This window comes from Panicum virgatum, chromosome 5K (assembly GCF_016808335.1).
Source record: "Panicum virgatum strain AP13 chromosome 5K, P.virgatum_v5, whole genome shotgun sequence".
NCBI lineage: Eukaryota > Viridiplantae > Streptophyta > Magnoliopsida > Poales > Poaceae > Panicum > Panicum virgatum.
This window is the reverse complement of record NC_053140.1, coordinates 12927659-12954328: the sequence shown is the minus strand read 5'-3', so window position 1 is coordinate 12954328 and position 26670 is coordinate 12927659. Positions and strand designations below refer to the sequence as shown.

General features: G+C 44.9%; 2 protein-coding genes across 2 annotated transcripts; both read right to left on the bottom strand.

The window, feature by feature from the left end:
• Positions 1-5450: 5450 nt before the first annotated feature.
• LOC120706432 (peroxidase 15-like) lies at positions 5451-8927 on the bottom strand. The gene is made up of 4 exons (XM_039991080.1): positions 8822-8927; positions 7864-7970; positions 6947-6994; positions 5451-6466 (listed from the first exon to the last, which is right to left on the bottom strand). The coding sequence occupies exons 1-4, from the start codon at positions 8910-8912 to the stop codon at positions 5693-5695; spliced, it is 1020 nt and encodes a 339-aa protein (XP_039847014.1). The 5' UTR covers positions 8913-8927; the 3' UTR covers positions 5451-5692.
• A 14623-nt stretch (positions 8928-23550) lies between these two features.
• On the bottom strand, positions 23551-24623 carry LOC120706431 (peroxidase 72-like). Its single transcript, XM_039991079.1, has one exon. It carries the CDS (start codon positions 24609-24611, stop codon positions 23760-23762), a length of 852 nt encoding a protein of 283 aa, XP_039847013.1. The 5' UTR covers positions 24612-24623; the 3' UTR covers positions 23551-23759.
• Between the last annotated feature and the right edge of the window lie 2047 nt (positions 24624-26670).

The following is a 26670-nucleotide window of genomic DNA, read 5'->3' as shown; positions in this document are numbered from 1 at the left end:
TGGTGTTGCTAGATCGTGTATGCAAGTTAGGGTTTTGCTTATAGTTTGCCCTAGCCATGCTCTTTTCTTTATAGAAGGTTGTTAGTAGTTGTTCTTGGAAGGAAACACTTCAGGCTAATTTGAGTTAATCTTTTCATCACATTAGGTGCTCATGCATTGCACTGTGTTCTAATTGTGCATGGCATTTTTTTTATTCGTGTAGACGCCACGAATGAAGCTGTCCACGAGCTGATCGCTGAGCCGGTCCAGGAGCCACGAGCAGAAGAGCCGCAAAAGGACGCCGTTGAGCCCGCTCCAGAGGTTTTCGTTAACCCCACTGACCTGCAAGGCAAGCCCCGGAGCATAACCATAATTTAAATTATTCAATGTTTATTTAAGTATTGTGCATTTATGTTCTAGGAGTTGAATGGAACCATAGTATGCATGTTTTCCCTAGGTACCGTGGGTCTATACTAGTATGCAGGTGTCGATAGAAATGCTTTGCTAAATAGGATTTCGGTAGAAGTCGAGTGATTGCTGTCACTTGCGAGTTTAGGATCTTGATCCCTTAGCTTTGGCCTGGAAATGCGTTGATGAGTAAAAAGAATTGGAGACTGGGCGGGAATGAGTTGGAATAGATGAGAAAATGAACTTCCGCCTGTGTCGATTGAGGACCGTACCGTTGTTGGCCCTGATGACCGAGTTTGAACAGTACTAACCACATACCGGAAGTAGGAGGTAGTCGAAATCGGTGAGCTGTGTACCACTTTACAGCGGTGATTTGAATTCCGTTATGCTACGCTGGGCGTGGGAGTTGGCGGGTGTTGGATAGGATGCCGCCTCCGGGTTCTCCGGGAGTTCACCGCGAGGGGCCCATCACCTGGGTTTTAGCAGGCGTAGTTCAGATGCCGTGGTAATGATGGAAACAGTTGACGCGCGTGACCCGACGGGGTTTACATGCGTCGTGTGAGTTAGGTCCACCTTGCAAGGTTAAATCGGATCGATTCGCCGTCTCTCTCGGTTAAGAGAACCTTGGTCACTGCATCACATCGTAGTAAGAAGTGGAATAAGTATTGAAGGTAGCGATGGAATGTTGGACCTGTTGTTTTGAAGACTTTAATCTGAACTACCATGTGTGCTCTAGATGATTAGGCGAATTTAGTTAATACTTGGTATACTAAATGGAGCTAAAATATTGAAAGTAAGGATTCACTTCTAGTAGCCTTTCAGCAAAAGAACTCCAGAGCCAAAAAGCTTTGCATGTCTATGTAATGGGCTATGTATACCCAAAGTCGGGTAAGCCTTGCTGAGTATTAGTATACTCAGGGTTGTTGTTGTACCCTTTTTAGCAGGTTGCGTTCCCACTGACTTCGAGGAGGTCTGTGCGTCCTGGATTGGACAGCCGCTTCCTCCGGGTTGGACCGTCGAGTGGGCCCCGTCTTCCCCGTGAAGGTTGGGCAGGTTGGCGTCACATTGGTGGGCAGGATGTGGAGCTCACCTTTTATCGTCGTCGTAGTTATCGTATTGTATTTCGAACTCAGTTTTAAACTTCCGCTGTGTTTTAAACTCTGTCGTTTGTATTAAGACTTTTATGTAAAACCTGTGTTGTAAATTAATTTGAAGATTTCTGTATGCTGGTAACACTTGTGCTCGTCTTCGTACGGGTCTAAGTGCAATTGTGATCCTGGAGTACCGTAGTTTAATTGGGATTTTACCCGACAGCCTGTCAGGTTACACAGTTTTAAGTGCACAGTAACTGGGTTAAGTATTAAGATGATGGTTAGTGCATTTAAGTCGGTTTAATTTGGACGGTGCTGCTACAGTTCTGTTACAGAAAGCGCGCGTGACGGAGAACACGACCACGGGCTCGGCTCGGCGAGGTGATGCGGCGGAGCGCACGCTCGGCGGTGAGAGGCAGAGCGGCGGCGGCGACATCGAGCTATCTCGCACAAGGGAGAGCAGAAGAGAGGGAAAGGAAGGGGGTGTGATGTTTCTCACCCTGCGGCGGAGCTCTGGGGACGCGCGGGCGTCGAGGAAAGGCGGCGGAGCGGCGGGTCGGCGGCGACACAGAGCTCTCGGGCTCTAATGGCGGCGGCGATGGCGGAACGGGTAAGGGGTTCAAGGAGGGACCGCGAAGCTATAAATAGGAGCGGGAGCAGGACCTCGGTGTGCGGGCCACGCAAGGCACGGCGGCACGTGCCATGACCGGACTCTGCTCGAGTCCGAGTCCGGCTTGCGTGCGGGAGGTGGGAGACGGGTCCGACCAGTGGGACCCACCCGTCGGTGGAAGGGAGAGGGGTGAGGGAGATGGCGAGCTGGGCCGGAACAAAGGGAATTGGGCCGACGGGTTTTGGGCCGAACAAGGAGATTGGGCTGGCTGCGGGGAGGAGAAAAAGAAAAAGAGAGAGTGGGTGAGTTGGGCTGAAAAGGGATAGGAAAGGAGAGAGGTTTCCATTTTTTCAACAAAAAGATTCAAATAATTCAATTCAAATTTAAATTCAAGAGAATTTAAATTCAAATTGAAACTCACACAATAAACAATGCAATGCAGCATGAGTGCAAGACAACCAACAATATCTTCTTTTATACTAATTTTCCTGTGGAGAAAATAAATATTAGGAAAATTTTAAAATTATAAAAAAATGTTTTTAATTTTTAATTTTAATTACATCCTGAAATCAAATAATTTCAGGGTGTGACATAGGGTTCGGGGTTTCGAGGCTCTAATAGCCACAGGGCCACCGGTCCTAGAGGTGGAGGTGGCGGCAACGGTGGCTCAGAGGTGGTGGCAGTTCGGCCGGCGGCGGAGCCGAGGCGACGCTCCTGGCTGGGGTCGGATATCCCATGGTGGTGGCTGGCGGCGGGGCGAGGAGGTCGGGCGGAGGAGGTCGAAGGCGGCAGTGCATTGTGGGGGCGGGCAGCACTGCGACGAGAGCTGCTAGCTAGGGCGACGAGAGCTGCCAGCTAGGGCGACGAGGGGGCGGGGCAGATGACGGTCGGCCAGCCTTCTGTGGTGGAACCGGCGCAAGTCGTAGGAGGTGACGAATAGACGCCCAGAAATAAGGACTTTAAGAATGAAAACAAATAGTGAATAAGAAAAACAAAACTATATATATCATCAGGCCAGCCTCTATGTCACTTCGTAGCAATCAATGCAATGCTCTACTGATGGGCTCCACCCTATCCAGTTTGTTAAAACTCGAGAAAGGCAAAACAAATTAAAGGACATTGAGCCATGTGAAAGCACAGTACACATGAACCAACCTTATCGTCACAATATGATTAATAAAAATCACATCTATAGCTAGCTGCTCCACATATACAATCATAAACCCATAACCCTAAGTTGCCGAGAAGGAAGATTTTGAAGTACAAAAACACAATCATGAGTAAGCTCAAAGTAGGGAACAGGGACCTGGCACTGGTAATATAATAACCTACTAATCAGCATTGGCCATTGATTATGGGCAACCACTTGACTTTTGACTTTTAGATGGGCGTCAATCATATGGGGCCTAACTAAAGTAGTATTTGGTTGGAGAGCAATGTAGGATGGGATGTTTATACTTGCTTGATCCATGCATGCATGTATATATGTTTGTTTCTCGTCTCTTCTTCATTATCTTCTTTAGCACTTCCATGTTCTAATCGTGCTATATATTTGGTATTTCATCAAAACAAAATATTGCTATCTATCTGGTCACATGAGAAAATTACCTCTGCAAACATATGGCTGAAAAGACAAGTTTGTCATTAAGTTTTGTCAGTGGAAAATAGAGTTAGTGTCACCATCTAGGCTGTCAGGGATCAGGGTATGCATCTGGTGATTGAGGATACTAAACAAAACATACACGATGGTGAATAACAGGGAATGGACCAATGCTCATTTGGTTGTAGGTGTCGTTTAGCGCCTTATTTAAATTGCTCTGATCTTATACACTAAAGTACCCAACATAATTTCATAAGTTAACAGGAAAATAATGGTTTCCCCTAAATTTTCTCCCTAAAGGTGGACCTTGACACGCCTCTAAATCTCAATCTGTGGACGTTAATTTTGTTAGAACAGATCAATTGTACCTATAAAATCATGGCCACATCAAAGTGTTTGTACGTCATTTGTTCTACATGTGCAAACTTAACAATCTAGTTCCATTTTTTGATAAAGGGAGCTTTTTTTAAAAAAATCTCTCACAACATTGCATCAAGGTGATACGAACCGAGACCACTTCCGGCCTCTACATAACTAAGGCACACACACCCTAAAGCAACGTAAAAAAAATGGCATGACAAGTAGCATGCCACAGCCCACAGCGATCGAGCAAACACACAACATTGCCTTGATTTACTTCAAATTTAAAAAACATTACCTTGAACGTAATTACCAGGGAAAAGTCCGAAATACACCCTCGAACTCCGATTTTCAACATTCAACTACAAAACCAAATAACCTAGACCATCCAACTATCGAAACCGGGCAATTTTGGCCCTTGGGGTGGTTTCCAAGGTGGTTTTGCATTTCTAGAAAATAAAAAAAATTCTAATTAGATCTAAAAAATCAAAACTAAAAATGTAACCTATCTATTAGAAAATTTTTACAATGATTGAAACAAATAAGAGCCATTCAGCTGATAAAATCGTACGGTGATCAAGGTAGAAAGTATCTAGAAGTATCTAGACTAAAATACCTGGTGGTAAAAAATATGGGACCAAGTACCAAAAAATGGGGCCGAATACTAATTTAATTTAATTTTTGTAAATACTTACCATTGATCAAAAGGCTAGAAAAAATTTCAAGGCAAAAGTACCTGAAAGTACCCATTGGTACTTTACAATAATTGTAATTCAAAATAAAAAAAATTATGAAAATATTAGACACAACTACAAGCTACCAAATATTATGAAAATAAAAAAATTGGATCTAAATAACTGAAAAGTATCATGCCAATAGATAGGTTACATTTTTAGAAAACTTTTGATACCCATATCATATTTTTTATCCAAAATGAATTACTTATGAATTTTTGTTTAAAATTAAAAAAAATTTAATTCTAAAAAATGGAAAACCACCTTGAAAACCACCCAAGGGGTCAAATTTGCCCGGTTTCAACAGTTGGATGACATTTATTATCCGGTTTTGTAGTTGAAAGTTGAAAATCGAAATTTTGTGATAATTCAAGGGTGTAAACTGGACTTTTTTCCTAATTACCATCATTTACAGTCTAGTTCCATATATTGATGGCTACAATTATTTTTCAAAAGGTAGGTAGTTTGCCAGTACAACAGATAATCGGGAGTACCATCTTTTCCCTGCATCAGTTGAAGAGTGCTGGATGAGCATGATGGCCTAGATAGATCTAGCATGCATGCTTTAGTCCTTCATGAGGGACAGTCCACTTTAACTATGTCCAGAAGAAACAGGTGTGCAGCAAGATTGTGCATGGAGTCAATTCTCATCCATTGGGAAGTCCTTGTTGAACCGGGAAAACAGAAAGGAGCAAGCTTCCATTTCTCTCAGCTTTCAACCCTTTTTTTTACACTTAGAACGACAAGCACTTGAGTTCCACAGTTACATCTATCGGTTGACAGGGTAATCTGGCACTAAGCCGTTCTTGTTTATTTAAGCAAAACATTTGACATGCACCACCATCACATACAAATCCGGCACTCAACACAAATAATAGGGTCAACAGGTCATCAGCAGCCTCAGTAGTGGTTAATTGCCGTTGAGCCTCCTGCAGTTCTTCCTGATCTCCCCCTGCGCTCCGGTCAGCGGCGAGATGTTGCCCATCTTCACCATCGACTGCGCGAAGTGCTGGAAGAAGAGGTCGACGTCGTCGGCGTAGGCCTTGACGAGCGCCACCGTCTCGGCGCTCTTGGTCAGCAGCACCTCGTCGGAGCTGAGGAGGCCCTTGCCGACGAGGAGGTTCTTGAAGTAGAGGTTGTCGAACCTGGCCGGGGTGGCGAGGTCCAGCGGGAAGAGGTTGCCGTCGCCGCCGGAGCGCGGGCACCCCTGCCTGAGCCGCGCCGCGTAGGACGCCTCCAGCGTGGCATCCGCCATGCCGTTGTCCGTCTGGTTGTACAGCCGCTGCCGGAAGCTGGTGCAGCGGGAGAGGCCGATGGTGTGGGCGCCGGAGAGCGCGACGACGTCGGCGACGTCGAGGCCCTGGCGCCTGAACTTGGTGATGATGGTGGGGAGCGTGTTGTTGGGTGCCGGGATGTCGTTGTTGGAGCCCTGGATGCTGGCGCCCAGCGAGTCCCGCCGCCCCAGCGGCACGTCCCAGTACGGCCCGCCGACGAGGACGGTGGAGTCGCGGTCGGCGAGGGCGAGGATGTCGGCGCAGGAGACGGTGCCGGGGCAGGCGGTCTCGAGGGCGGCCTTGATCTCGTCGATCACCTCGAACCCTCTGGCGGAGTTGCTGTTGGGGTTGGACCCTTTCTCGCTCACGATGCCGGTGCTGTTGTCCAGAAGCACTGAAGCGTCGCAGCCCTGCACACAGAACAGAGAAGTGTTGTAAGATGTTGGTGGTGTACCATGACAATGGTGGTAGACCCAAGGCACATGCATTGAGTGGATGCCCAAAATATTATTGCATCAGCCAATTATTGTGAGTTTGAATTAATATAAGCAATCATTTTCTTTTTAGCAAAGGGGAAAAAAGGAATTAATCAATCATCGCCAGGGCACCAAGGCATAATACCACAAGGACATAAAGCAGAAGTAGTGGTGGCAACTTGGCATGGGCGATGTTGGTAGGCCATCTTTGTCGTTGGTAAAATTAAAAGGCTAGCAATTTTTTTTTACAGATTCAACCATGCGTGCTACCTTTTATTCAGCAAAAGTTGCAGTTGTGCACTGTGCATTTTTGTTTGGAGTGCATTTGGAGCTATGTGCTTAGAAGCATTCAGAGCTGCGCCAAATTGAAGCACATAAATGAACGTAGCGAAGATTACAGCAGAGTTGACGCACCTTGACGAAGCAGTCATGGAAATGCAGCCTGACCAGCGACGCTGCCATCTGGGGGCTCCTATCTATCTTCTGGTAGATAGATAGCTTGTGTATCTTTGATCCAATAACAGCCCAGTATATATCCACTTAAGGCCCATAATAAGCATTTGATCTTTTCCTCTCTTTAACGGCCCACATGTTACAAGCAGCCAGCCGTTGTCTATTGAAGCGTCGTTTGCTTTTTTTTTTTAAAAAAAAGCTATCGTTAACCACGTGCATGGCTGCATGAGGAGCTCATCAAACTGAACTGTCCATTATCACTTAAGCATGTTGGCAAAGTTTTCCTATATTTTTTTTTCTCAGCACTGTTGTATTCATAAAGCTGGTATAGTAACTTTTTCTTCAGAACGAATATAAAATAAATGTGAAGCTAGTGATGTTGAAATGTATCTCAACACTTTAGAGAAACTAGTTCAATATTTTCAAATATTAGATTCAACACTTTAGATAAACTAGTTCAACATTTTTCTAAAAATTGTTGAAATAGTAAATTGAAAATGTTGATTACAGCAAACTTCAATGTTGAAAACTGTTGATTTTCTAAAACTAATCAAAATATATTGATATTGGATCTTATTCTTTTGCATTAATTCTAAATAACACTATAGTAAAAATGGTTTCGAAAATAGATTAGCAGTTTGTGAGAAAAGTTCAATTGAAATTTGAGATCCAAACTAAGATCTCGACCCACCTCAGCTAATCACATGTTGACAGCTCACCTTCCCTCCCACCCGGATCTGCTTCTGCTCTGCTCCCGCGTGCACGCGACATACCTTCCGTGCGCATGCGATTAGCGCTATCAGGCCGTCGCACGAATCTCCAACAATGGAAGATTCGTAAATATTTTTCTTGTGGAAGATAGATAGGAAATTCGCTGCCATCCTGGTCTCCCGGGCGATGGCCCGCGCCACGACGGACCTCACGATCTCCTTGGCCCTGGGGCACGAGTGGTCGTAGAACTGCGGGAACAGGCTGTCACAGCCCGTGGCCCATTTGGGCCAGACCGAATACGTGATACTGTAGCAAAAACTACGGTAGCATCGCGGGTACTGTAGCAGCGGCACAGTACTTCCCAGTTAGTCTCTTACCCAAAACGGAACGAGAGGCAGATCAAGTTAAATAGCCGGTCGCGAGAAGTTAGTAACTCCGGATCATCATTTTGCGCGAAGAGAGGACGAAAACGCAAGAGAGTTATTTAGCAGGTGTGGTTTACTCAAAGTGTAGAGTAGATCTTAACCATTATTTCGGGCCGGGTCGTTACAGGGGTATCAGAGCCATACTCTCGCGGTTTCACGCCACGTACGGGCAGAAGTGCGCGTACATGAGCACGTCGGCGCGTGGAAACACAGATGCCAACAGCATGTGGACGGACACACATGGGTTGCTGGCAGTGAACCCACGGACGTGGCACATGAGATCGTTAGCACTAGACATATGGGACGTGGCCCAAGAGAGGTGATCCTGCTCCTTTGTCCCGTATGGGTAAACTGGTTCGATGTCTCGACGAGGATGTCGAGTCCTCAACGGGGGGGGGGGGGTACTGTAGCAGCGGCACAGTACTTCCCAGTTAGTCCCATACCGGAAACGGAACGAGAGGAGACCAAGTTAAATAGCCGGTCGCGAGAAGCTAGTAACTCCGGATCAATTCTTTTGCGCGAAGCGAGGACGAAAGCGCAAAAGAGTTATTTAGCAAGTGTGGTTTACTCAAAGTATAGAGTAGATCTTAACCGTTATCTCGGGCCGGTTCGTTACACAAGTCGCCCCAGGTGTGGTTTACTCATAGTGTTGAATAGATCTTAACCGTTATCTCGGGCCGGGTCGTTACACAGGCCGCCCGGTGCCCGCGGGCGGCGCCGGCGAGGAGGAGCGGGGCGACGACTAGGCAGGGGAGCAGGACGAGGCGACCGCCCATTGCAGAAGCCGCCATGGAAAAGCAGTGCCGATCGATGCAGGTGTGTAACCTTATTAGTTGTTCCGGCCTCGATCTCTTCTTGCGATCGATCAGGATGGTTGGATGAATGGGGGTGCTATATATAGTAGCTGCGGCCTGCAGGAAGGTGGTGGCGTGGGTGGTGCAAGTCCATGGAAGCAAGGGGAGAAAGCGGGGTGGTTCGAAGCAGGAGACGGTGGGATCGGGTGTGCGGCAGGGTGGGGGGCGATGCGTTGCGTGCAGGTGAAGTGAGAGAGATCGAGGTCAGCGCGGCACGGTGCGCGTCCAGCGGCAACTGATGCAGTGATTCTGCTAGGATTGGGAGTGAAAGGCCGCAGTTTCTGTTCGGGGCCTCAGTTTCAGGCTTTCACCTCACATTAATAAGCTCCAAGGAGAGACGGAACCTATTGTCCTAGATTAAACTGGTGTCAGTTGCTGCCTTGCTCTCTGAAAAGGAGAGGTGTTTTATGATGCAAGACATTCTTTACCGAGCAGCAGACTGTGTTGAACTGAGAAGACCAAGATGCTATTATTTATATGAGTGGCTGATTATGCTGCTGAAGTATAGGCATGCATGCGCATGATACAGCATACTCAAACAGTACAACGACAGTTCAGCTTTATCGAAAAATGTGTTTGTGTAATAATGAATTACTGATCGCATTGTGCAACACTTTCTTCTGGATCTGCGAGCCTCTTCCGGCTAGATGTATATACGAGGGCATGATGAATACTGTATGTAGCTAGCATCAATGTAGTCATCCTGACGACATATTTTAGCTCTCTTAGCACATGACAATAGAAGCATATATTCCTAGTTTCCTACAATGTGTGAAACCAAGCAACCAAAGCGCACACGAGCTTAATTATAGTCAAAAGCATGGTTTTGCTTACCAATTAATCCAGCTACATGTATGTATATACATACTTTTGTCATGCGAAGTGTCGTTATTACAGGTTGGACTGTAATTTTCATGACGAGTGACGACCATACGCATGATGAGTGTCCCCGTGGAGTTTTTATTTTGATTTTTAATGGTTGGTGATTGTTGACACAGAATCGCGTCAAACACATTTGGATGCGCTAGAACGCGCAACGACCGTCGAAACGATCAACACCAGCGAAACGCTGGGCCGAACCGGTCTGACTGGTTGTGCCGAGCAGTCCGACTGGTGCAAGTAGGGACCTCGCGTAGACCTATAGAGCGGTGAGCTCGGGAGGGACCCGTCAGAGGTCGTGGAACTAGAGTTGCTCTGAGATCAGCAGGCTACTCAGAACGCATTCAAACGTCGTCGAGACGCAGGAAGAACAACAAGTTAGGGTTTGGAAGAGGCTAAGGTTTGAGAGGTAAAAAAGTAATGCGATTGTATTTGATTCGATTTGGAATAACCTCAATCGGCCTTAGTCTTCGTATATATAGGCTGGGGAAGACATACCCCTTCACGAGTTGATTTACAAAAGAAATTTTATCTCTAATTCTAAATCTACTTGGACTACAAGCTTAGACTGGTCTGACCGGTCAGCCCGACCGGTCGGCCTCGTTGAATGCCAAATTTGGCATTCAACAGTGATCATACATGTAACATGGATATTATCCTGGTCTCTGTGGCATTGTGCTGCAGTACATGCCATGCCATGCCCCCCCCCCCCCCCCCCCCCCCCCCGCATTCAGATTACAAAAGGCAACGCCTAAGATATGTTTTCTAGACAAGCATTGTCGTATTATCCTGCCTTATAATTGCGCCAATATGTAGTGATCAGTATATATGAACATGTACGTCGATTTGAAATTGTGCCTTCTGTGGTCCAATAGCAGGGGACTGACTGGGCAGACATGGACTTCTGATTTCCTGTCAGGTCAAAGGTGATGTGTGATGTACCAACTCTGATCAAACGGATCATGATGATTGCTTGTCTTACATTCATGCTGTCATCACAACCAGGTTCCAGGAAGTAAAAAAAAAAAAACTCGATCGGGTTGAAACGGTCCCCACCCATGTTTCATTAGGAGGAAGCGACTGCCTCGGCTCTTAACCCGACTGAGAAACCCCCGAACCCTGGTCCACCAGCGAGGGAGATTTTTTACCCCGCGGTATCGGAAATTCGCGTCCCCCAGGACTCGAACCCGCGCCGCGGGGGTGCCGCCAGCCCCAGCCGGCCAACTGGTCGTAGGGGCCTTAGGCGTTCCTGGAAGTAGCGACCGACTGTTTGAAAGCTTCCACACTGGCACTGGTAGAGAGCAGTCTCTCTCTCTCCGGAGAGCGGAGAACGCGCATGGGTGGCCGTTTCTTCAAGAAAACAACCGACCCGCTTGACCGGTTGCTGCTGTCGGAAGACTTCAAAAGTGCATGTATGGATACATGTATGGAGTACTAGATCAAGTGTATTTATAAAACTTTTTGCATAAATTGACTGTAAATCGCGAGACGAATCTAATGAGCCTACTTAATCCATGATTTGCAACAGTGATGCTATAGTAACTATCCACTAATTATTGATTAATCATGGATTAATTAGTATTATTAGATTCGTCTCGTGATTTACAACCCATCTGTGCAAAAAGTTTTGTAAATAGACTTCATTTAGTACTTCAAATTAGCAAGATTCTAACGCAAAATTTTTTTGCGCTCGAACTAAACACGGCCTGTCATGCTGAACTTATTTGAGGGAAATGGAAATGTATATAGTAGCTAGATAGAAAGTGGTAACAGTTGTATCCTTCAATTTTGTCATTCCTAGTCCAATTAACGAGGGGGAAAGCAACATAGAGTTTTTTTAGATAATGGGAAGGTACATAGACATAATTCATCAATGAGAGAACCATCTTCTTTGCAATGTGGTTTATCTGTATTTTCCGCGAGATATATGTTTAGCATGTTGATTGTTGCTAATTGTTATTTGTATATTTCTATATGCAACATATTTGGTAAAGGAGTGATATAAAAAAAACTAACATAGCGTTACTGCTTTAGCAAGTACTCCTACGAACTTAATTAGAGTACCAACTAGAAAGAGCACGCTAAATAAAATAGGCTACAAACTTAATTAGAATACCCTATTGCTAACCTCCTACGACCAGTAGACCAAAGAAAAGTGGCATGGGTAGAGGTTATACCAGGGCTACCAGCTCATTATTTGACTTCTGCTGTGTGTTAGGCTCCTGATCGATATAATGTCTTCCGTCACTCCCATTCTTATTTTACTCCTATAATCCACACTTAAGACTATCAACAATCATGCTTTCTGCGAAGGAAACCAAAGATTGAATAGGTCACACATGTCTTAGAAGTTAGGCAACACTATTTTCTAGGGCATTTGGAAAATATTTTTTCAATGATAAGTCAGTGCATGTATGAATGATTAAATATCACAATTATGTGTTATTTTGATCTGCCAACCCTGACGTGATAATCGTGACATTTTGTGTATGATCAAGCATAAATTTTGCTTGTAGTTTTTGAGAAGCAATAAGCATAGATTAAATATCCTTGCTTGATGATCAGGCAAATATCCTTGAATTATTATGTGTGGCAAAAAAAAACTCTAGCTTGATGTTGGATTATATTGCCCCATTTCGCCATTCTACCGGGTTACAACTTAGAGCGTGCGCGAAGGGAAGACTGAAAGTGATCGGGTGCTCTAGTCTAAGAGGGGGAGGGGGTGAATTAGGCACTAATAAAAACTTAGACCTATGGCTCCAACTAGTTTGCACAAAACTTAAACTAAAACAAGCTATCTAGATGTGCAACTATGGTTGTTCTAGTGTGAAACCCCTATCCAAAAGAGTTTAGCAACCTATAGCCTTTCCTATCAAGAATCTACTCTATGAAAGTAGAGGCATACAAATTGCTAGTATGAAATGCGAAAGCTTAAAGAGCGGGATAGGAGATAGCAAACTCTTGACGCGGGTGTTTATCCCGTGGTTCGGTTAGCCACAAAGGCACACCTACATCCACGTTGTTGTAGCACTCACTAAGAGTATTGCTACTCGGCCATCAAGTCTCTTCCGTGAACACAATCACGGTCACCTTGGCCCCGGGTTTCACTAAGGAGCTTCTCCACAAAGAATGGGGGTCTCCACGTCCCCCGCACAAAGATGTCGTCGCCGCTCCACACCAAGTCGGAGGGTCGATGACGTTGCCGGCGAGCTTCACGCTCAAAGGTGCCGGCGCACCAAGCTCTTGTTTTGGTTCGCTAAAGAACCACAGCACAAAGGCTCAAGGCTTTGCAATCTCACTCACTAAGAGCTAATCTTTTACACAATACTCTCAAAGTGTGCTAAGGGCTAAGGATATGATCTTGATGCTCTTGTATGGCTTGGAGATGTTCTTGGGTGTGTGTGGGATGTCTAGCAACTCCAGCAATCTTCAAATGGCCGGGGTGAGGCGTATATATAGGCCACCAAGTCTTATAGCCGTTGCTCCAACGGTCAGCAAAAAATCTGCATATCACCGGATGAACCGATGCCTCTGCCTGGAGTAGCGTCGGTTCATCCGGTCACTCACAGACCCGAAGTAGCCGTTGAACCCCTGACAGCTGACACAGTGACCACCGGTTCAACCGATGCTTAGCCGTCGGTTCATCCGGTCACTCACAGCACTCTACTCTTCTGCTGACGTCATTACACCAATGGTATGCACCGATGCTTCACCGGTTCAACCGGTGCTGAAGAATCTTCTCCTGGGATCTTGACATCGTCTCTGGAACATAGGACGCCCAATGCACCGATGCCCCTTTTTGACCCGTCGGTTCATTCGGTGCCCATAAGCTGACTTGGCTTTGATTCCCTTCTGCCATGGCGTCGGTTCTTCCGACAACCATCGGATGCACCGATGCTTCATGCGTCGGTTCTTCCGGGCCTTGCTACGCCTATCTTTTCTTTCTCTTTGTCATCACTTGAACCTAAAAGCCTGAGAATGGTCATCTTAACAATCATATTAGTCCAAGTGTTGTGTTGTCATTCGATCACAAAAATCACTCGAAATGACATAAATGGTGCCATATTCCTTACAAAGACTTTTGACCTTATTGTGATCGAGTATAGCTTTGCGAGTGTAGAGCATCCTTGAGCAACCGGTAATGTGTTAGACTTGTACTGTTTATGATTGTGATGCTAGCTGTACTTAGTTGATTACATAGGAGAAAACAACCCCAACTCACTGCTTTGCAAGCTATTGGAGAGTGCCCTTGGCTTCAAAGACATGATTCATTTTACCCGCAAAAAAAAAGAAAGACATGATTCATTTCATTTTAACAATATGTTTTATTTGTCAGGAATTTATGATTTGTTAACTGTGATATGCACTGTTGCACTAAAATTAAATATACCTTTATTTAAGCATGCTATATGCGTAGGTGACGGAGAAATTACACCGAAGCTTTTTCAAAAAAGGAATTACATACAATGAAAATCAGGCGAGTATTCACAATGTTATATAAATATTTAAGCATAGAAATAAGCGGGGAATCTATTTATCATGCACACTACTGCGTGCGTGCGATAGCATCGCAGAAGGACCGGAGGCTCTGCTCATCTTCTTCCCTGAGCCAGGGGAGTGGGGAGCGGTCGCCGGCGAGCTAGGGGAGGGAGGTTGGGGAGTGGAGCGGTCGCGGGGTGGTGGTCGAGGCGGCGGAGCTTAGGGTGTCACACCCGGTTTTAAGGATAAAACCGAATGCATAACTATATGTATGCCAGGATCAAGTTTCATACATATAGAGACATTATAAGTGAATAATCAGTAACATTACCACAAAAAAGAGGAAAAAAAAACAACAAGTTAAAGACTATCAGAGTTATACAGCTTATCCTGGAAACGAAGACTCCAAACTTCACAGGCAATCGACTGGGGGCTGGGTACGCCTAGAACTCAGCAACATCTTCAATAGACTTCACCACAACTTTCTCCTTCTGAGCAGCAGTAAGCAAGGGTGAGTACACTTATGGTTGGTACTCAGCAAGACCATAAGAAATAACCAGAAAATGATTTAAGTCCATCTTTAAGTTAAATTAATCATGTGAGGGTCCAAGCCGCTCTTGACCGTGAGCACAGCTGATATATCAGTTTTACACTCTGCAGAGGTTGTACACTTTCACCACAATTTGCATAAAAGTTTCGAAGAATTTTGAACCCAACCACGCAATGTGCTAGATAGGCATAATACCACACTTCCGAGGTGTGATTGCATAGGGACGCTATGAGGCTGTTCCAAAGAATCACTATATGTATGCACTGGTCCCTTACTTTCTGTGGTACCTCAGAAGACGAAGCTTCCTTCACACGCTCCTCAAATCTTGATACCCCAAAATCCACCAATCAAACGTCCCAGGCACGACATATAGATCATCTAATTACTTAGCCAAGACTAGAGCCATATGGTATTGTGGTTGCACTGTTTTCTTGGGTGGTTCTTCATGTTCCAATTAATTCATAATACACTTGTAAATAAGCATAGATAGAAGTATGATTAGGGTCACTTGCCTTTCTCCAACAAAAAGCTACTCTTACTGCCCTTCAACTTTTGTTCACTTGGAATTCTTGATTCTTCAATCTTCGAATGGCGATCCTTCTACTCGAAGCAATCATCGGGCACCCATACAAGCAAACAAGAAGTACAACTAAGAACAATACACCAAAACAAAAGAAAGGCTTTAAAAGAGCGTGCTAGGATAGGGCTCGCTGCTACGATTACGAGAGCGCAAGAAATGCGGAAAAAACGAAACTAAATCGAAGAAGTTATAGCCAAAACAGGGTTCTAGGGGCTTATTTGTAAGAGTTTTGGAAAGAATAGGGGCTCTGAGTGAAAAACCCGAGGGTATAAACAAGATTAAACCTTAACTTCAGGGGCTAGCCTGCAAAATTGCAGCTCTGGGACAGCGGGTTCAAATTTGTAAAAGCGTAGTGGCTAAAACAAAATAAACAGGGCTGGTTTGTAACTACTTTTGAACTGGCATGGACCGCGGCTTGATTTCTAGAAAAGTGAGGGGCTCTTTTGCAAATCATCCTAGGGTTGACCGGTATCTGGCCTGATTGACTAGGTCTAGATCCGATTGGGGCCGTTGGATGTCAATTGGACGATCCAGGATGGATCGGGCGGCGGCGAGCTCGCCGGCAAATCGCGAAAACGCAATTCCGGCCTCAGTTTTTGGTGCGGCTTGACCCGAGAGGAAGTGTAACACCCTAGGTGTTAATTTCGTGCATTAGTCGCTGATCATCACTTAAGCATGGCCATTAGTGTTAATCATGTATGCTTAGTAAAATTTCAAATCTTGACTGAGCTTTGACCACTGTTTTCTCCAAAATCCAAGACTCGAATCAACTTTTGTCCAACATCAATGTTGTAGAACTTTTCGACCTCTACAACTTTCTTTTTGGCTGAAATTCAAGTTTTAATACGGAATTTTGAGTTGTGGTTAGTCAAAGTTTAGTCTAATTTGAGTCAAAAGGAGTAAAACATATCTTCACCTTCGTTCATCCAGCACCCATGGCCACTCGACGCGCGGCAAGCGCGTGCTCGCCGTCGCCCTGTGCCACCCATGCCAGCCATCCTCGTCCTTATCCTCCCCAAGCCCTACTGGTGCGCCTTACCTCCTCGAGTCGCCGGCGCCCCGTTCCCCTTCCTTCTCCCTCCTCGAGTCGAACCGAGCAGAGCCGCTGCCGGCCCTCCCCCTGCGGCAGCTCCTTTCGATTCCGCGCGCCAATACCTGCCCTATCTTGTCATCCGCCTCCCTCGCCCCTCCTCGGGATCGGCTGAGCCTAACCCCGACCGGAATCAGCCAACTCCAAGCCGCTGGAGCTGCTGCTCCGCTCCATGCTCCGCCCCAACGTCGAGCCCCTCCCTCCGGTCCTCCTCCGCCCGATTTGAGCCCATGGTGAGGTCCCCCACATCCCCCTCGACCTCCCTAGCCCCTTCATCGACCTTCACTGGCCACCCCCTCATAGGAACGAGCTCGCCATCATGGCTCGAGCTGCTGCACCGCCGCCGGCACCCTCCCGACCACCTCCGACCCCGGCTCTTGCATCAAATCGGTCCTAGGTGAGCCCCTTGTGCTTCCCCACCACACCCCTGCAGTCGGCATGGCTTTCTCTTGCCAAAAATCGAGCTCCTGAGCGCCTCCTGTGCACCAAATTCGCATGAAGGACCTTGTGCAACAATTCAAGCAAGTGTAGGGGGTTTTCTACAATGTCATAGACTCATAGGAATAGTGTTTTAGGGACCAAATCGATTGAAACTTTGAAAATCCGTATAAAATAGTACGAAAATGCTAAAAATGCAAAATTAATTTTGTTAGATTCATCTTTTTATGCTTTATAAGATAGACAACATTTTGGGTGCAGTTTTAATTATGCTAGATAAATGCCTTTTTAGCTTGTTAAATGCATAAATGGAGTTAGGAGTATGAGAAAAATATAAAACCAGATTGGTTATCCTTGTTTTGACATGTAGTACTTAGGAAAAATATTGAACCTACTGTTTGTATAATATTTTTATGATGTATTGATTTAATCCTGTTTAATGCTTGTTTTAGCTTGTTTATTTATTTTTTGTAGTTCTGGATGTCCAAAAATCATGAAATTTATGCAGTAGCTTACTCTTTGCATGCTTAGTTCACTGTAAAAATTTAGTGCCCAGAAGCTATGTGCATGTTTTTAAATCTGTTTTTGTTCTATTTGTCTTGCTAGGGCTAAATTAAATGCTTCTTTTTATCAATAAATATTGGTAAATGTCTGTTGCATGATTTATCAATGCCTTAACCTGCTGGTAAAGTTTAGCTACCAGGTTATAGATGCATGTCTAGTTTTTGCATTTGTTTAGCTACTAGCTCTATCTTTTCCTTTTATGTTTATTGCTAAATAGTTCTTTTCTGCATGGTTAATTTCAGCAATTTGTGTTGATCATATGTAAATCATGTTAACCTGGTTAGAATATGGTTCTTTTTATTTAACTTGCTTATGCTTGCTTGCTAGTTGAACAAAGTCTCTAGTTAATAGTTATTGCTTTATAGCGTTGCTTGGCTTTTCTAAATAAGTTTAGTAATGCTTTTGGAAATGAAACACTTTATTTATATATGCCACCTGCTGGTTGTGGGGTGTTGAGCTAATTAGTTCTTGAAAATTTAATGTCTTGTAGTAGATTAAGCAATTGAATCTGTGTGCCATGCTTGATGTGCTTTCTATCTTTTTATGGTACGCTTGTGGGATGTCTAGCTTGCCAACTCTAGGTGCTTGTATCTTTTCATGTGACCCTATGCTTGCCATGTATGCCTTTAAATGCCTCATGCGTTGTTTTCCTTATGTTCATGCACTCGCATCGTTGCATATCATTTAGGTACGCTAGACGTACAACGTGTGGATGTGGAGCAATGTTCATGCACTCGCATCGTTGCATATCATTTAGGTACGCTAGACGTACAACGTGTGGACGTGGAGCACGTGCTGACGGGACTGATCCACAAGATGGTGTTTGGTGAATGCATCCCGAAGAGGGAAGGACCAACTGGAGCAACCGAAGACCCGGCCTAAGGTCGGAAGGGCCCAAGGCCTTGTTAATGCTAACACTGATTTAGTGTTAATCCCAGGCAAGCCCCGGGGCATAACCCCTAATTTGAGTATTCAATGTTTATTTAAGTATTTGTGCATTTACATTTCTAGGAGTTGTATGGAACCCTAGTATGCATGTTTCACCCTAGGTACCTATGAGTATCTACTAGTATGTGTATGTCGTTAGTATTGCCATGCTTAATTAGGATTCGGTAAAAATCGAGTGATTCATATCACTCGCGAGATATAGGACCTTGTTACTTATGGTAAGGTGGCTTGAGAATGAATCAATGAGGAAAAAGAAATGGAGATCAGGCGGAGACGAAATTGATTATAGATATGAAATGGATGGGAAGTAAGCCTCCATCTGTGTCGATTGAGGACCGTACCATTGTTGGCAGTGTTGATCGAGGATTGAACAGTACTAACCACATACCGGAAGTAGGAGGTAGTCGAAACCGGTAAACTGTGTACCGCTTTACGACGATACTTTGAATTCCATCCTGCTACGCTGGGCATGGGATGATGGCGGGTGTTGGATTGGATGTCGCCTCTGGGTTCTCCGGGAGTTCACCGTGAGAGGCCCTTCACCTGGGTTTTAGCAGGCGTAGTTCAGATGTCGTGGTAATGATGGGAACAGCTGACACGTGTGGCCCGGCGTGGTTTGCATGTGTCGTGTGAGTTAGGTCCACCTTGCAAGGTTAAATCGGATCGATTCGCCGTGACTCGCGGTTATGAGAGCCTTGATCTCTTTGTCACATCGTAGTAAGAACTTGAAATGAGAATGAAATGAAGAGAACTGGATTGTGATGTTACCAGAGGATTTCTCAGTTCTACCATGTGTGCTCTAGAAATTCAGGCAAACCTAGTTGGTACGGTTTATACTAAATCTAAGCTAAAATTTGAAAGTAAGGATCCATTGTTAGTAGCCTTTTCTGCAAAATAAACTCTAGAGCCAAAAAGCTGGGCATGTCTAGATAGTGGGCTAAGTATACCCATAGTCGGGTAAGCTTTGCTGAGTATTAGTATACTCAGGGTTTGTTGTTATCCTGTGTTTTCAGGAGTTTGTTGCTGGTTGGAGCTAACCAGGATTCACACCAGTGGGCTCGATGTGACATCCTCACGTCTTCGTAATATCGTGATTTTTAAATCAAACTTCTATTTAAATTCCGCTGCATTTTTGAACTTTGATATTTTAGGTAAACTTGTTTGTAAAACTCCACATTGTAAATTAAATTTGAGAACTTTTATCTGCTTGTAATCATCTGTGCTCGTCTTCGTACGAGACTTCCAGTGTTTTTTCTATCCTTAACCCGACAGACGACCAGATTACACCGTTTTAAATGCGTGGTAACATGATTAACCATTAAGATGATAGTTAGCGCACTTAAGCCGGTTTAATTTGGGTGGTTCTGTTACAGAAAGCGCGCGTGACGGAGAACACGACCATGGGCTCGGCTCGGCGAGGTGATGCGACGGAGGGCACGCTCGGCGGCGAGAGGCGGAGCGGCGGCGACATCGAGCTATATCGCGCAAGGGAGAGCAGAAGAGAGGGAAAGGAAGGGGACGCGACGTTTCTCACCCTGCGGCGGCGGCGAGAGGCGGAGCAGCGGGTCGGCGGCGACACAGAGCTCTCGGGCTCTAATGGCGGCGGCGATTTAGGGCTTGGGCGAAAGGTGGCGGAACGGGTAAGGGGTTCAAGGGGGACCGTGAAGCTATAAATAGGAGCGGGAGCAGGGCCTCGGCGTGCGGGCCACGCAAGGCACGGCGGCACGTGCCATGACCGGACTCTGCTCGAGTCCGAGTCCGGCTTGCGTGCGGGAGGTGGGAGACGGGTCCGACCAGCGGGACCCACCCGTCGGTGGAAGGGAGAGGGGTGAGGGAGATGGCGAGCTGGGCCGGAACAAAGGGAATTGGGCCGACGGGTTTTGGGCCGAACAAGGAGATTGGGCTGGCTGCGGGGAGGAGAAAAATAAAAAGAGAGAGTGGGTGAGTTGGGCTGAAAAGGGATAGGAAAGGAGAGAGGTTTCCATTTTTTCAACAAAAAGATTCAAACAATTCAATTCAAATTTAAATTCAAGAGAATTTAAATTCAAATTGAAACTCACACAATAAACAATGCAATGCAGCATGAGTGCAAGACAAACAGAACAACCTTATTTAATTTAGAAGACAACCAACTATATCTTCTTTTATACTAATTTTCCTGTGGAGAAAATAAATATTAGGAAAATTTAAAATTATAAAAAAATTGTTTTTTATTTTTTATTTTAATCACATCCTAAAATCCAATAATTTCAGGGTGTGACATAGGGTTCGGGGTTTCGAGGCTCTAATAGCCACCGGGCCACCGGTCCTAGAGGAGGAGGTGGCGGCAACGGTGGCTCAGAGGTGGTAGCAGTTCGGCCGGCGGCGGAGCCGAGGCGACGCTCCTGGCTGGGGTCGGATATCCCATGGCGGTGGCCGGCGGCGGGGCGAGGAGAAGGTCGGGTGGAGGAGGTCGAAGGCGGCAGTGCATTGTGGGGGCGGGCAGCACTGCGACGAGAGCTGCCAGCCAGGGCGACGAGGGGGCGGGGCAGATGACGGTCGGCCAGCCTTCTGTGGTGGAACAGGCGCAAGTCGCAGGAGGTGACGAATAGACGCCGAGAAATAAGGACTTTAAGAATGAAAACAAATAGTGAATAAGAAAAACAAAACTGTATATATCATCAGGCCTGCCTCTATGTCACTTCGTAGCAATCAATGCAATGCTCTACTGATGGGCTCCACCCTATCCAGTTTGTTAAAACTCGAGAAAGGCAAAACAAATTAAAGGACATTGAGCCATGTGAAAGCACAGTACACATGAACCAAACTTATCGTCACAATTTGATTAATAAAAATCACATCTATAGCTAGCTGCTCCACATATACAATCATAAACCCATAACCCTAAGTTGCCGAGAAGGAAGATTTTGAAGTACAAAAACACAATCATGAGTAAGCTCAAAGTAGGGAACAGGGACCTGGCACTGGTAATATAATAACCTACTAATCAGCATTGGCCATTGATTATGGGCAACCACTTGACTTTTGACTTTTAGATGGGCGTCAATCATATGGGGCCTAACTAAAGTAGTATTTGGTTGGAGAGCAATGTAGGATGGGATGTTTATACTTGCTTGATCCATGCATGCATGTATATATGTTTGTTTCTCGTCTCTTCTTCATTATCTTCTTTAGCACTTCCATGTTCTAATCGTGCTATATATTTGGTATTTCATCAAAACAAAATATTGCTATCTATCTGGTCACATGAGAAAATTACCTCTGCAAACATATGGCTGAAAAGACAAGTTTGTCATTAAGTTTTGTCAGTGGAAAATAGAGTTAGTGTCACCATCTAGGCTGTCAGGGATCAGGGTATGCATCTGGTGATTGAGGATACTAAACAAAACATACACGATGGTGAATAACAGGGAATGGACCAATGCTCATTTGGTTGTAGGTGTCGTTTAGCGCCTTATTTAAATTGCTCTGATCTTATACACTAAAGTACCCAACATAATTTCATAAGTTAACAGGAAAATAATGGTTTCCCCTAAATTTTCTCCCTAAAGGTGGACCTTGACACGCCTCTAAATCTCAATCTGTGGACGTTAATTTTGTTAGAACAGATCAATTGTACCTATAAAATCATGGCCACATCAAAGTGTTTGTACGTCATTTGTTCTACATGTGCAAACTTAACAATCTAGTTCCATTTTTTGATAAAGGGAGCTTTTTTTAAAAAAATCTCTCACAACATTGCATCAAGGTGATACGAACCGAGACCACTTCCGGCCTCTACATAACTAAGGCACACACACCCTAAAGCAACGTAAAAAAAATGGCATGACAAGTAGCATGCCACAGCCCACAGCGATCGAGCAAACACACAACATTGCCTTGATTTACTTCAAATTTAAAAAACATTACCTTGAACGTAATTACCAGGGAAAAGTCCGAAATACACCCTCGAACTCCGATTTTCAACATTCAACTACAAAACCAAATAACCTAGACCATCCAACTATCGAAACCGGGCAATTTTGGCCCTTGGGGTGGTTTCCAAGGTGGTTTTGCATTTCTAGAAAATAAAAAAAATTCTAATTAGATCTAAAAAATCAAAACTAAAAATGTAACCTATCTATTAGAAAATTTTTACAATGATTGAAACAAATAAGAGCCATTCAGCTGATAAAATCGTACGGTGATCAAGGTAGAAAGTATCTAGAAGTATCTAGACTAAAATACCTGGTGGTAAAAAATATGGGACCAAGTACCAAAAAATGGGGCCGAATACTAATTTAATTTAATTTTTGTAAATACTTACCATTGATCAAAAGGCTAGAAAAAATTTCAAGGCAAAAGTACCTGAAAGTACCCATTGGTACTTTACAATAATTGTAATTCAAAATAAAAAAAATTATGAAAATATTAGACACAACTACAAGCTACCAAATATTATGAAAATAAAAAAATTGGATCTAAATAACTGAAAAGTATCATGCCAATAGATAGGTTACATTTTTAGAAAACTTTTGATACCCATATCATATTTTTTATCCAAAATGAATTACTTATGAATTTTTGTTTAAAATTAAAAAAAATTTAATTCTAAAAAATGGAAAACCACCTTGAAAACCACCCAAGGGGTCAAATTTGCCCGGTTTCAACAGTTGGATGACATTTATTATCCGGTTTTGTAGTTGAAAGTTGAAAATCGAAATTTTGTGATAATTCAAGGGTGTAAACTGGACTTTTTTCCTAATTACCATCATTTACAGTCTAGTTCCATATATTGATGGCTACAATTATTTTTCAAAAGGTAGGTAGTTTGCCAGTACAACAGATAATCGGGAGTACCATCTTTTCCCTGCATCAGTTGAAGAGTGCTGGATGAGCATGATGGCCTAGATAGATCTAGCATGCATGCTTTAGTCCTTCATGAGGGACAGTCCACTTTAACTATGTCCAGAAGAAACAGGTGTGCAGCAAGATTGTGCATGGAGTCAATTCTCATCCATTGGGAAGTCCTTGTTGAACCGGGAAAACAGAAAGGAGCAAGCTTCCATTTCTCTCAGCTTTCAACCCTTTTTTTTTACACTTAGAACGACAAGCACTTGAGTTCCACAGTTACATCTATCGGTTGACAGGGTAATCTGGCACTAAGCCGTTCTTGTTTATTTAAGCAAAACATTTGACATGCACCACCATCACATACAAATCCGGCACTCAACACAAATAATAGGGTCAACAGGTCATCAGCAGCCTCAGTAGTGGTTAATTGCCGTTGAGCCTCCTGCAGTTCTTCCTGATCTCCCCCTGCGCTCCGGTCAGCGGCGAGATGTTGCCCATCTTCACCATCGACTGCGCGAAGTGCTGGAAGAAGAGGTCGACGTCGTCGGCGTAGGCCTTGACGAGCGCCACCGTCTCGGCGCTCTTGGTCAGCAGCACCTCGTCGGAGCTGAGGAGGCCCTTGCCGACGAGGAGGTTCTTGAAGTAGAGGTTGTCGAACCTGGCCGGGGTGGCGAGGTCCAGCGGGAAGAGGTTGCCGTCGCCGCCGGAGCGCGGGCACCCCTGCCTGAGCCGCGCCGCGTAGGACGCCTCCAGCGTGGCATCCGCCATGCCGTTGTCCGTCTGGTTGTACAGCCGCTGCCGGAAGCTGGTGCAGCGGGAGAGGCCGATGGTGTGGGCGCCGGAGAGCGCGACGACGTCGGCGACGTCGAGGCCCTGGCGCCTGAACTTGGTGATGATGGTGGGGAGCGTGTTGTTGGGTGCCGGGATGTCGTTGTTGGAGCCCTGGATGCTGGCGCCCAGCGAGTCCCGCCGCCCCAGCGGCACGTCCCAGTACGGCCCGCCGACGAGGACGGTGGAGTCGCGGTCGGCGAGGGCGAGGATGTCGGCGCAGGAGACGGTGCCGGGGCAGGCGGTCTCGAGGGCGGCCTTGATCTCGTCGATCACCTCGAACCCTCTGGCGGAGTTGCTGTTGGGGTTGGACCCTTTCTCGCTCACGATGCCGGTGCTGTTGTCCAGAAGCACTGAAGCGTCGCAGCCCTGCACACAGAACAGAGAAGTGTTGTAAGATGTTGGTGGTGTACCATGACAATGGTGGTAGACCCAAGGCACATGCATTGAGTGGATGCCCAAAATATTATTGCATCAGCCAATTATTGTGAGTTTGAATTAATATAAGCAATCATTTTCTTTTTAGCAAAGGGGAAAAAAGGAATTAATCAATCATCGCCAGGGCACCAAGGCATAATACCACAAGGACATAAAGCAGAAGTAGTGGTGGCAACTTGGCATGGGCGATGTTGGTAGGCCATCTTTGTCGTTGGTAAAATTAAAAGGCTAGCAATTTTTTTTTACAGATTCAACCATGCGTGCTACCTTTTATTCAGCAAAAGTTGCAGTTGTGCACTGTGCATTTTTGTTTGGAGTGCATTTGGAGCTATGTGCTTAGAAGCATTCAGAGCTGCGCCAAATTGAAGCACATAAATGAACGTAGCGAAGATTACAGCAGAGTTGACGCACCTTGACGAAGCAGTCATGGAAATGCAGCCTGACCAGCGACGCTGCCATCTGGGGGCTCCTATCTATCTTCTGGTAGATAGATAGCTTGTGTATCTTTGATCCAATAACAGCCCAGTATATATCCACTTAAGGCCCATAATAAGCATTTGATCTTTTCCTCTCTTTAACGGCCCACATGTTACAAGCAGCCAGCCGTTGTCTATTGAAGCGTCGTTTGCTTTTTTTTTTTAAAAAAAGCTATCGTTAACCACGTGCATGGCTGCATGAGGAGCTCATCAAACTGAACTGTCCATTATCACTTAAGCATGTTGGCAAAGTTTTCCTATATTTTTTTTTCTCAGCACTGTTGTATTCATAAAGCTGGTATAGTAACTTTTTCTTCAGAACGAATATAAAATAAATGTGAAGCTAGTGATGTTGAAATGTATCTCAACACTTTAGAGAAACATTACCTTGAACGTAATTACCAGGGAAAAGTCCGAAATACACCTCGAACACCGATTTTCAACATTCAACTACAAAACCGAATAACCTAGACCATCCAACTATCGAAACCGGACAATATTGGCCTTTGGGGTGGTTTCCAAGGTGGTTTTGCATTTCTAGAAAATAAAAAAATTCTAATTAGATCTAAAAAATCAAAACTAAAAATGTAACCTATCTATTAGAAAAATTTTACAATGATTGAAACAAATAAGAGCCATTCAGCTGATAAAATCGTACGGTGATCAAGGTAGAAAGTATCTAGAAGTATCTAGACTAAAATACCCGGTGGTACAAAAATATGGGACCAAGTACCAAAAAATGGGACCGAATATTAATTTAATTTAATTTTTGTAAATACTTACCATTGATCAACGGCTAGAAAAAATTTCAAGGCAAAAGTATTTAAGGATCGTGGCCCAAGAAGGGGGGGGGGTGAATTGGGACTTTTTCAAATTTCTACCTAGTCCTTAACCTGGACTAGTAATGTCCAATCTACAAATTTGAAACCTAGTCACTAGAGCACGCTAGCAAAAGGTCCTTAGGTAGGTAAACACACTATCATGGTCATTTTGTCTAGATGGTTGCACACTAGCAAGATCAAAACCTAAGCAAGAGTTCACACTACCATGCAAGTTGTCCTAGTCAATCTATAAGTAATCAAAAGCAAGAATAACAACAAATGGATTTAATTGCTTGAAATAAAAGTAAGAGACACGAGACAACCGGATTTTTTCCCCGTGGTATCGAGGAGTTGACGCTCCCCCCTAATCCACGTTGGAGCACCCACACAAGGGTATAGCTCCCTTGCTTCACCAAGGAGCAAGTGATCACTAAGAATGCTCCTTCTCCATCTCCGGAACGGCGAGCTTCACACCGTGTACAATCTTCTTGTCTTGGGGCTCCCACAAATTCCAAGAGCTCACCAAGAACCTCCCGATCACCAAGACCGGCTAGGTGCCGTCAAACACCAAGAGTAACAAGCTCCTAAGCCTTCACTTGACCTACACTCAGTTGGCCCTAGCTCAAGCACACTTGCTACACTTGCAAAGGTTGAATTCTTCAAGGTTGAAGCACAATCAATGTACTAGATATTCTCTCTTTTGCTCAAAGCACTTTCTCTTCTTCTCAAGGGTGGCCTCAGGTATTCAAGGTGTCAAAGGCACTTCCAATG